Raw genomic sequence first — 12094 nt, 5'->3', positions numbered from 1 at the left:
GGACTGAGAATTCTTTCTTTGCTGTCTGTATTCCTGCAATAGACTGAATTGCAGCAGTGAGACTCATCTGATCCCTCTGGGTGCAGTTGCCATTTTTTCTGTGTTTTCTCAGAGGAGTTAATAGATTTTTCCCCCCTCAGAAGTCACTGAGGCTATTATGTACAGCACAGCTGAGCTATGTAACAGCTGTTTTTCTATACTCCAGGAAGTTTCATCATTTCATGAGAAAGAGACTGAGATTTCAGGTAGACTTTTACATTTTATTTTTCTATAAGCAAACAAACAGTAAGTAAAGCTTGTCTTTTTTGTCGTATTGGCTGCCACAAGAACTTTTTTTTTTGGAAAAGATTTAGAAATAAGACAAAAATAACCAAGACAACCCCTACCCTAAGCTACAGAATCCCAACTAATAACATTGAAAAAGAAGTTGATAATATTGATCCCTTGTGTACTGGTAGTTAAACTTCAAAAATCAATTGAGAGGAAAGCTTAACTGGCCTTTCTGTAGTATCAAAAAGCAAACCTAAATCCCAGATGTAGAATTTTTACAGCTATAAATATAGGGGATGATCTTCAGACAATGTTAAAATTACTGTTTAATTCCCTTTCCTTCAGGAGAAAGCTCCTATGAGGTGCACTTGGAAAGGAATCCCTGAGTGTACTAGATATACTTCTGTGCGAACCAAGAAGTAGCTTTTCAGAATGGTGTGCATAAGGAGTGAGACCAGAGTGATCAGCGAGGACTCACTCCAGTTCTGCCATCACTTCTGCCTTGAGTGACTTTAAATCCTTGTCCTGTTTGTTCAGGCAAATTCAGCTCTCAACATATAAAGCTATTCCTGCTAAGCAATTACACAAACATTGCTCTGGCAGTGGTCTCCTGAGTGTTTGTAGAAAAAAATGTTAGGTCTTGGTCCTCTAAGATACCTAGGTGAGAAATCCACATTGCTAAACATCTTTGAAGATCTGAGTGCCTGATCTTTTTCACAAAGTAAGACTTTGAAGCCTTACTGTGCTTTCAGCCATGTTTGTATTTCCTCCTTGTTTTCTTTTAGCCATTCAATGTTGCTCTTCACTTGCTCCAGTGACTGACTCCTGGGCAATTCTCCTGCCCCAGCATTAGGATATTTTTCAAAGAAATTTTCCATCTGGAAAAGAGAAGAATAATTGATGTGAAGTAAATAATGCTGCTATCGGGCAAGTGGCTTTTTACAAAGACACAGTCAAGGGTAAATTTGGCTGGGAGAGATCTATAAGATCATGCTAGTAGCACTGGAATAGTTTTACAGTTAACTGCTGCTGCTTTATGCATTTAGAAGACAAAAAAAAAAATTTCCTGGCCAGAAGATCGTTAAATATATTGACTTAAACCCAAGAGAATTGATGTCACCATACCTGCCAAAGCTGGAGTTCAGTGTTGTAGGTTTGGGTAATAGTTACTATTCGACCAAGGGTTCTGTCATTTATAGTGAATCTAGAAAAACAATTTAATAATGATGTTTGATGCAAAAGCGTAATTATCTGAAACTTAAACTTCTAATTGTGTTACAATATAGCAGATACACTCAAATTTCAGTATTTTAAAAAATAGTTGAAAAATAGCACCCCTACATAATATCTGAGCTGTTCTTAAATATGTTTACTAATGGAGTGACCTCTTATGGTGGAATAATTTTTTTTAAGTAATTACTGATTGTCTCAAGCTGGAAATTAGGAATATTGCTGTTTGGCAATACAAAAACTGTCCAGTTCACAGCTCTAGGCTTGCAGGTGTGCTTTCCTTCTGTGCCCTCACCAAGCACTTAGAAAGGAGATGGAAGGAGAGAGAAGTCACTCCAATAGTGAGGAGCAAAGCTAAAAGGTTTGCTATTACTGCCACTGTATGTCTGCTGCTTGCTGTTACCATTAGAATAAAATAAAAAAAAAACCAATTCTATACTCTGTCTTCTTGTTATGAAATCAGTCGCAAGAGTGGAGACTTGATTCACTAATTTCCATGCAATAACCAGATTTCTATGGCCTTGGTAAACTTTCTCTACTTGATCACCATTTACTGGTAGTGATCATTTAGGGAAAGAATGGTTTTCAGGTTAGCAATAAAGTACTTTTTCCACAGCAAATGGATGTAATTGTGTTGAATAAGCTTTCAGTTTTCATTTTGCAAAGGCCAGTAATTATAGCTGTATAATGAAAACACAGAAAAGCATGGCATGTAACAAGATTTACAGGTGGATGTGGTTTCCAACGAGTTCATTGGAGTACCTGTTAACTAAGTACTCCCAGTTCAGTCGTATCCAGTCCCAGGCCATTGTTTTCCCATAGATGTTATATGAGATGTATCTCAGGACTGTGAACACATCTTGGCTTTTGATGAGGCTGGTGTTGTAAATATATTTCAGATACCTAAGGGAAATGCCATAAGAATCAATGAGAGCCATTTCCAAACTGGAATATTATTTTTTTCCTACAGCATTTTAAAGGTAAAGAACACAGACCTAAAACATAACTGTGTCAAGAGATAAATGTGTTGAAAGAAATCTTAGTTAGGAATCTCTTTAGGAAAATAGGTAGGGTTTATGTCTCTACTTGAAAATAGCCAAACCCCATTATTATTCCTATATTTTAATGAAGTAGAGAAAACAAGATTGGATCAGTTAATAGTTCAGCCAAGCACCAAAAAAAGTAGTAATCCAGACTTTAAAGAAAGATCTTACAGGGATCATGAATAGCACAGGTGGCTTGCTCACATTGACATCTGTGCTGCTTGTTTGGAAACTTTTATCCATACAAAATTAAAATTCATTTGGGCACAGCATGCCTGCAACTGCTGCAGTTATACTTCCAGTTATGGCACAGATGGTTTTGACTGACAGGACGAAGCACACATGTTTGCAGGGAGATGAGTAGCATGGTCATGGATTCACAGCACCAGCTGCAGAAGAACACCCTTTCAAGCTGTTCTGTGTTGGGATTAAAGATTGTCTTTTTTTTTTTTTCTATAGGTAATGGACATTTTTTTTCAATCTGTTTGCTCTTTCCTCCTTGCTTGTTATTTTAATAGTAAATTGAAAGACAACCTTTCCCTGCTTTAGGAAGGATTTTTTATTTTCTGCAAATATAGGCTGATCTAGCTAATTAATTCTAATAATGTCTTAATCATGTCATTGATTAATGCCACTTGTTCTTTAGTGGCTTTAGATTATGGCTGTTGTGGTCACAAGAATTTAGGAATGCAGCTGCTTCCTACCATTATTTCAATTATTCTAACTTCTATATTTACTCTTCCTGAATCTCCTATACTTCCTTGGTTCACCTCCTTTAAACTTGGAACTCTTTCAAGCAGAGACTGCTCCATGTTATGATATTTAGATAGGGCTCCAATAGAGTGGTGAATGGCCCTGGTGTAGATGTTTGCTTGCATGTCTGCTACATGATACAACAACATGCAAAGTTATCAAGTAAGCTTAAAGTAGCTGGTGCACTTATGCAGAGCTGGTGAGATACTTGACCAATCTGACAGCTGGACCAGTCTGGGGCAGTATCCAGACTCCTGATCATTGCCATAGCAGCATGAATTCAACATTTTTGCTTCTAGCTTGAGTACTTCTGCACAGCAACACAGGGAGCATTTGCAAGTTCACATGGATGCCTTCACAGGACTGTTAATAACTGTTGCTCAAGGTTGTTTGCCTAATTTTAGCTATGTGGAAGGTAGACATCTAGGCTAATCAAACTGGAGCCAATGGAGAGTGACTGACAACACCCAAAAGCAATTCTTTCCATCAATTTTAAGCCCCTTTCCTGGTCTGGGATAAGCAGTGCTTTGTAGGTTCGGCCTCCCTTCACTGATTAAAGAGGAAATGGATGACTAATTTACTCCTGATGCTTAACTATTAAGCAACTAAAATTGCACAGGGTAAATGCACTGTTGGAAGAGCTGAAGGTTGTTGATTGTGTGCAGCAACTACCATGTCTTCAATATCTTTCCACTAAAAGAACAAGGCTTTTTACCCGCTGTGGTACAATCTCAAAGGGGCATGTTTGATAACTGGTCTTGAAAATGTGTTGCATACCTCATGCTGTAATCTGACCAAAATGACAGCACAGAAGAGAGGAAGTGGGGAATGAGCAAACAGTGACCAGCTGCTTCTGTAGGAAAAGAGAGATCTATGTGTGTTTAAATCACCTATCCAAAAGGGTGATGTTCCTCACTGATGCCAGGCCATATAGCAGCTTTTCTTTTTCTTGAGCTAATGAAGTTTCTTGGTATTTCTTGAACATGTAATTCCATGATGTCTCATTGCCTGAGTTCTGCATCCCATAGCGATATACTATGAGTCGGAGATTTGCAGCAATACTAAAATAAAAAAAGAGTACTTAAATATTCTTCCCCCTTTCCTACTTGAGATCAGTGACCCAGTTACATGCTGTGTTATTCACAAACCACAAAAGATGTGAGCACTCACGTTTCTCCCTGTAACCATCTATTGAAGAGTTGAGAGGCGTTGTTCAAAGCTTCTGGGTCACCCATACTGCAGGCAAAGTCTAGAACAGATGCACGAAGAAGCCTTGGAAAGAGAGAGAAGGAGGGAGAGAGATATCTTCCTATTGCTAACTATTCTTTGAATGCATCAATAACGTGAGATGGAAAAAATAAAGATTGTCCCACCTCTGTAAATGGCTTCCAGTATCCTCCCAGCGCAGTTGATCCACAATTGGTTTTACCAGATTGCGAAAATATCCCTGAGGTAGAAAAAGGGTGTTGTTACTTGTGTAGATTTCTTTAAATAATAATATATTTAATTTTATAGTTTATTCTCCTTAATTTTTTCCCAGAACTAGCATCTCTTCAATGAAAAGTAATATGAACAGGCACACACACAATCTTTCCAGATCCCAAGAGCATGCCAAGTCTGAGTGCTTGCAATACTGATGTGCAGATAGAACAAAGCCAACCTGCTTCTCTCCAACCTTGTGTGTGCTGCCAGATGAAGGCTGGGGTACAGCAAGGACACACTGCCCCAACTGCTAGAGATGATAGAGAGTTCAGGACATACTTACTTTAGTGACCATTAAATCACGTTCAGTATTTTAGGTCAACTAACAAACCTGCTCACTGCCACATAGAAATATAGCCATCCTTGGTGCTGAGGACAGGTATCAGAGATTTTGCTGCCCTATAAATACTTCTTTATTGAATGCAGGACAGCCTTTACTAATAAATGTCTGTAACATGCCTTATGGTGACAGATTATAAGAATAATTAGGCATAATTTCTTTTCTCCAGGTGCATGGTCCTGAATGCAGAATCCAGGTAATTCAGATATCACTACTAAACAGTGTTTAGTGGTTTGTTTTTTTTTTTTTTTAAGATAACAGTAATGAAAAGTAAATATTAATAGTTCAGCAGCACTGAAAATCACTTTAACTTCAGTATTATTCTTGTTAAAGATTCTGAACTATCAGATTCAGTGGTCCCAAGCTGGATTGGCTTTTATTTTGCTTCATCACCTGAAACAGGGAATAGACATTTGTATCATCTTCGAGCATGTTTGCGAGGTAAGTTACAGCTGATATAGCTGTATGCCAAGGTAAATACTCTGTTTCGTTTCTTAGGTATTTTGTGAGCTCCAGGGGAACAGAGTAATTCACAAGTCCAGGTCTGTGGAAGGAGAAAACATAATTTCTGTTATTTTAATGAATTTGAAGAACTTGCTTCTTCAAAGATATTAGATTTACTATTTATTTTAGAAGGCCTGAAATAGTAAAGTTTGTGAGGGAGAAAGTAGTCTGGAATGTAACTTGGAAGGTGTTTTCCAAAGAGATAACCAAGGATCACTGTTGGTCTATGCCTACTTGTAGGCATGCACTATTGTGCTGTTGTGAGAATCCTGTTCATATTGTGCAGCCAGCCCAGTGTGCCTAGAAGTGGGCAGCCCTTAACTGACTACATTAATACTATAAAAAAGAAAGGACTTGCTGGTTGGAGACATTCTGAAAGGCTAAGGAGACTTAGAGGCTGTTACAGATCACCTAAAATTATCTGTCAGCATGGCTGGGCACAAGATCCAGAAGTTCCCAATCAAGTTTCTAGAGAAAGCAGCTGAGGTGGGAGCTACCCAATGCCTTAGTATGCATTATAGGCATGCCTCTACTTTTCTGGATACCTAACTTCTTCTGGAGTGCTACTATTATTGTTAATTATGTAGAGAAAACACCCCTTTCTAAGACCTGTGCAATTAAAGCCGGCTTTTTTTCTTGCCATGGTACTGAAAGGGAGCATTTCTCTTGATTGCATTGGTAATGCAAGTTGCCAATGCATACTTAAATGCACCTCTTTTGGAGGACAAGATAAAGCAACAAAGAATTAAGGCTCGTACCAAATTCAGGTAATTTCTTTCAACCACCTGGGTTGCATGAACACTAATTATTAGGCAACAGAAAGTGAAAAACTTGTGTTGAAATCTCTGCAGGAAAATAGTTTACCTTGCTAAAGAAAAAGCGTCATCCAAAATCCCTGCACGATCAGCAACTGAAAAACTCTGTGTGAAAAGAGGAAAAGAAGGATCAAGGATGTACAGATTATTTGCAGAAAAACCCCTGCCTCTACAGACCTCTTATAAGAGACCCACCAGACAGGTTAGACATTATGCCACTTACTTCGTGGTTTTGGAGCAGAAGAGTGCTTAACCTGGCCCAGTTTTGACTATCATAATTCACCCGAAAGAATCCAATGTGGTCTGGATTAACGTTCAGAAAAGTATCAGGAGAAGCTGGTATTGTAATTCCTACAAAACAAACAAACAGTGATTGGTTTGTGCGCCTTATATGACATGGAACTCACTGGAGATTCCTTGACTCCAAAAGTATTATTTGGTTTTAATGGATATCAAAATAAGATCCAAACCTTAATTTTATTTATTTCATTATTTATTTCTAAATGGCTCTGAGTAAAGATGAGTTTTTGTAGATTTTGATTAATGCCAGCACTTGTCTTAGAACAATGAATTGTGCTAATTACTTGGGCAAGCTAGTTTGTTAAACTTAAAACGGAGATCATTGTGAGTAGGGTGAGGATGCTGAGATTTAGTGTCATTGTAAGAAGTAAAAATTGCAAAGAAGCAGTTCTTGCAAATATATTTTTTAAAGGTTTTTCATCCTCATGTGCACTATTAAAGTTCTCATATTTTATCGTCCATTAGTTTCATTCTTCAGTTTGTTTCAACTAACTTTAACTTTTCTGTCCTTCTTTGATTCTATTTTTGTAGCTATTGATAAAGGATTTGCAAAATAGGCCGAGACTTTATTCAAGCATTCATGTTTAAGGATTTTCCCATTTAAAATGAATACTTGAAAAATGTTCCTTTCTCAGAAGCTTGGCCTGGTCCAGTTGGTGATGCTACTTATGAAAATTTTTCTATTTCCCATTGAAAACAGTGGTCTTCAATCTTGTGGTTTGAGGGTGGCTGTAATTAAAAGCACATTTCTGTTTGGATGATGCATACAAAGTATTTCTAAAGGCATTTTTCCCTGCAGTTGCTGTTTGCCCTGCAAGATAGAAATTTTGTGGATGTAGAACTAAGCACCTAATCAAGACTTTGCAGGCTTTGTGAAGTTAATAGCCCCTTGCCGCCCACCCTAAGGTCATGTGGAAATCAGAGAAAGAAAATGTGTTTGTGTTAACTTCTGAATTGTATCATGACATAAGATGTTTTTTGTTTGCTTTTGCATGAATACTAAAAGCAACCAGGTAAAAAAAATCAACCCAGAACAAAAGACAAATTACATTTTAAATAAGTAACAAACAAGTACAAGAAAAGATGGGGTGATTGTAATATATCTCAAGTTTAATGGGATGTAACTTAAAATCTGAAAAAGGTCAGTAATTTTTCCCCACATTTTTGTCTACTGGAGGTGTAGAACAAGAAATTCAGATTTGACTGCATAATAGAATAATGATCAAAAAACCCATTAGGAATTTTCTCAGTTCTGAAATCAGCATTAGAAAAGGTGATTAATCATTTCTGATTCTTTTTCTTTAATTGAACTCAAATTGCCAGTTTACCATGCCACAGAAGCCTTCATCAGCCTCCCACTTCACCTCTTTTCTTGGACTGGACAACAGCCATGTCTAAGCCAAATTTATTTTAGCACATTATAGATAAGAGTATGCATAGATGTTTGCTTGAATAGGACTGTATTTAAACAGATGCTTAAGCACTATGCTGAAACTGAGCCTAAATTGACATAATGTTTGTATAGGGGAAATAGTAATCTTATCACTGAAATTACTAGTAACTTCAGTACAGCCAAGCTGTGTGCTAGCTCCCAGATCTGAAAACTGGAAAGTATGAAAGTTCATTCTGTGTTCTATTTCTTGTAAGGTATATTGAAAAGTTTTATCCATTCATTATCCTTAAAAGAGAGGAAGACATTTACCTGTAGAATTTGATGCGTTGTAGAAAGTATAACCTGATGAATCCCCAAGCCTCCATTTGACTGGTATATTCCATTTATAACTGAAATTATTTAATGGGAAAGAAAATCAAATGACATCTGAAACCAAATGGTACAAACCCCCCTCCATTATGTCTTTGTTTGTTTGTTTGTTTGTTTCAATGCTTGCATCTTGTTTTATGAAGCCAACTGTGTGCTTATGTACATATACATTTAATAAATTATGTCAGGCAATAATCTAGCAGAATACAAAGCAATTAATTTAGTAAAAGATGATTATATGTGAATAATTGGTGTCAGTGTTAATGTTGATGTGTCTAGGGCTTTGTGCTGACACTAGTTAATCTTTTGCAATGCTGACTTGAAATAAGTGTTAAGTATTACAAAAATTTTTTACAGACTGAAAAAATGCGAGAGTTTAAACAACCACTGTGATACAGTTAATAGGACCTCTTGCCTTTTCCAGCCTGTTTTTCCTCTCCAAGACAACTCTAATTCCTTCATTATAAAACACTGGGAGCCAAATACAACCTTACCTCTTGCTCTTCAGCTCCTTGTATACGTTATTGGGCAGGTGCAGATTCTTCAGTCCAGGGCGTGCCCAGGACAAAGCTGAGAAGTTTGGGCAGGAATGGAGCCACGGCACAGCCTGACCAAGACTGTGACTAGGCTATCAGGGAAGTGGGACAGCAGAGCATGCTGTGAGCATTATGTCAGCCACCTGCATAGGGCTGCTAAAATTATTAAGCCCTTTTTAACAGTCAGCTTCTGTTCCATAGTAGTACATTATAGTTCATCCCAGGGGGATTCTCCCTTGGTGACAAGTGCTATGGGAAAATAGGAGTCATCTTTATAACCCTGGGTTAAGTGAATGTTCATTAACTTCCAGAAAATAAAAAAAATTGAGGTTATGGTATCTCCTCCTACCTCCAGGAAGAAAGATTTGTTGTTTTGTATCTCCTAAACAAAATATCTTAACAGATTTATACACTTCTAGTTTTATTAGTTCTCTTATGGAGCTTACTACGATGGAATTTAGAGAGGCATTGTGTTTCCCAAGAGCAAAACCATATATGTTTTGGTTTTTGTTTGGGATTTTTTTTTACTTGTTTTTGTAAATGCATTTAATGAGGTTGATTTTATTTCGTTTTCATGTTCCTGAGATTCCATTCATAATTACTCCTCCTGAGCATAAGATACAATAGCTGTGTCCTGTTAACCATGCATACTGAGTATGTGTTCCTAATGCACTATGCTGCAGCTGCACATTTGCCCAGCAGCACTACTTTAGGAGCACAGGTTTTTGAACTTCCATTTCTTTGGAGTGCTGGCATGCAGGAGAGGACTCCTTAAAGCCAAACAAACTTGGAACAAGCCAGCAGCTCAGGAGACTATTCAGAGAATAAAGCATACACAAGACCTGGAGGTTTCACTGCTTAAATCAAAAGAGGAGATATTGATGTTCAGTGAATTGACTTCTGGGCAAGGGAGTAAGTGTGTCCCAGGATAGATAATATCAGCATTATAATACATATTATGACATCTTATTTTTGAGTAATTTATAAAAACTAAATGTTCAGAAACAAATTCTCCTTTTGCTTTAGCAATGGCAGGGACAGTACACAGCTCAGCTTCTTGACAGATTAAGGTAGGAACAGTGGGATTTCTACTCAGGAAATGACAAGTGTCAATGTACTGTAAAAACTGAAGTCACTAAAAAGTAGGATCCTTGAGTCTGCTACCTCAGCACATAGTACAATAAAGCAAATTTTTTAACACAAAGAAGTAATTTTGCCTAAATAGTTTGTAACTCCATCCTTCAGATGGCACAGTGCTGTACTTTTTGTCTGTGAAATTTTCTGCTTAGGTTGGGAGAAATGTAATGTTGCAAATACACGGGTAGTTATCTAATTCCAATTCTTTTGATGCCTATTCAAAACTACCGATAGCTGAGCCTTCTCATTGCTCATTTTTTTTTTCTTTTTAATCAGAGGGAAATAGAGTGGTCACAACTGTTTTCTTCTTTCTTCATTTTCTCCCTGCTCTTTCTTGCCCTTTGTATTAAAAGAGCTAGTAGAAGTTAATGAAAAAAATGCATTTGGGTTGATTTAGTTGTGGTTTATACTGGCAAGTTTTACTGATTAAGTTATTGGTCCAGTTCAAGGAGCAAAACCTTCTTAATATGGGTTAATTGGAATCTCTTTCACTGAAAAGTTAGCAAAGTTGTACTGCCTCAGAATTGGGGCTGGCTAAGAAATTGCAGAATAGCAGGTCTGAAAAGTTAATCAGCTGGTTAATGCCATGGTGCAGCCAAGCCATTTTTCTGTGCAGTTCCACCAACCCACAGGTAAAGTTCATTTCCCTTCAGGTTAGTCACCTGTTACTTAACAAATATGCTCCAATACAGTATCCCACCTGCCTTAAACAGGCCACATAACAGCCCAAGATGGCTTACTTTGCCTGGATAACTATCTTCTAAACGGTTAAAATTAAGCAATATGATCCTAAGTAAAACAGGGAAAAAATAGTTCGTGATGAGGATTAATGACATTTATACATTCCCAGTAACTCATGGTTTTAAGACATGCAGAGAAGACCCTGTATTGTATGTGAAGACCCTGTGATATGTTATAGATCCTAGGCCATATAGGAAAGGAATAAACTAGTGTGGTATAAAATACTTGGATCACAGTTTCTGATTTCTGGACAATTTTGTGGCAGTTTTCTTAGTCTGAGAGACTATAATTTGCGGTGATGCAACAGATGACTTCCAACAATCTGAACTGTGTGTGGAAATCAGGTTTCCTGAGAGATCCTGTCCAATTTTATTCTACTCTGTTAGAGAAAGAAACCCTGAGACAAAGGGCTGATGTTGTTTTAAATTTGCAATATTTGTGTCTAACTTCCTCCTGGCTTCCTTAAAAAAAAAAAAAAAGCTGAGAATAAGTTTAGCAAGAATGAGTAAAATACTACCTATGCGTATGTGAGATGAAGAGGGTAAATGTACAGTATTTCTACCTGGTTTGAATCGACATTTGCAGTAGGAACTTACCCAAGATCAGAAGGAGGATGAGAAGCATTTGCATTGGGATCCAAAAGAAAACGTTTCTGTGTGAATACTGAATTACTTCCCATCTCCAAAACAGGGTAGCCCATCTGCCTAGTCCATGTGTCCATGACTTCCTTCACAGGCTTATTACTTGCCTATGAATGATGGAACAGGTTGCAGTGAAAATGGAAATTCAGTCCTAAGAGGAAAAAAGTATCTCTGGTATCAAGAAAAAGAAGAGCAGAAAGGGGCAGAGGAAAGAGCTGGTTCAGAACAAAAATTCCTCCACTAAATCCTTTTATAGCACCTGTTATTGAAGAAAGAAATGAGTTGGAAACTTGGGCACCAACAGAAGAAATGAGAAATATGTAGGCAGGTGACTGGCCAGTAATATGGACAAGAAATACTGAGGAACCTTTGAAGTCCCTTGCATGCTCTAAGATCTCTCTATTTTTTTCTGACAGAAAAACTGAACAGGACAGAAAGGACACAGGGAGATTTTTCAAAGCCAGAAGCCTCCTTGCAGTGTGTCCTGTTTTGAGTGTGAAGGAAGTCAGTAATAACCACCAGCAGCTGCACCAATGTAAA

At 37.6% G+C, this 12094-nt stretch overlaps 1 protein-coding gene across 2 annotated transcripts in view; it reads right to left on the bottom strand.

The window, feature by feature from the left end:
- Positions 1-246: 246 nt before the first annotated feature.
- Positions 247-12094, bottom strand: part of LOC125326638 (glutamyl aminopeptidase) — a 35439-nt gene continuing 23591 nt past the window's right edge. For both annotated transcript variants that reach the window (XM_048305098.1, XM_048305099.1), the window contains 11 exons: positions 11510-11661; positions 8440-8519; positions 6661-6788; positions 6487-6542; positions 5512-5662; positions 4670-4743; positions 4467-4568; positions 4187-4357; positions 2263-2403; positions 1396-1474; positions 247-1148 (listed from right to left, as the gene is read on the bottom strand). In XM_048305098.1, the coding sequence (XP_048161055.1) occupies positions 1008-1148; positions 1396-1474; positions 2263-2403; positions 4187-4357; positions 4467-4568; positions 4670-4743; positions 5512-5662; positions 6487-6542; positions 6661-6788; positions 8440-8519; positions 11510-11661 (1275 nt within the window). In that variant the 3' untranslated portion in view covers positions 247-1007. The remainder of the gene's footprint in view (positions 1149-1395; positions 1475-2262; positions 2404-4186; positions 4358-4466; positions 4569-4669; positions 4744-5511; positions 5663-6486; positions 6543-6660; positions 6789-8439; positions 8520-11509; positions 11662-12094) is intronic.

Source organism: Corvus hawaiiensis, chromosome 5, assembly GCF_020740725.1.
Source record: "Corvus hawaiiensis isolate bCorHaw1 chromosome 5, bCorHaw1.pri.cur, whole genome shotgun sequence".
Taxonomy (NCBI): domain Eukaryota; kingdom Metazoa; phylum Chordata; class Aves; order Passeriformes; family Corvidae; genus Corvus; species Corvus hawaiiensis.
The sequence above is the reverse complement of the archived record's forward strand: the minus strand, read 5'-3'. Positions and strand labels throughout refer to the sequence as shown.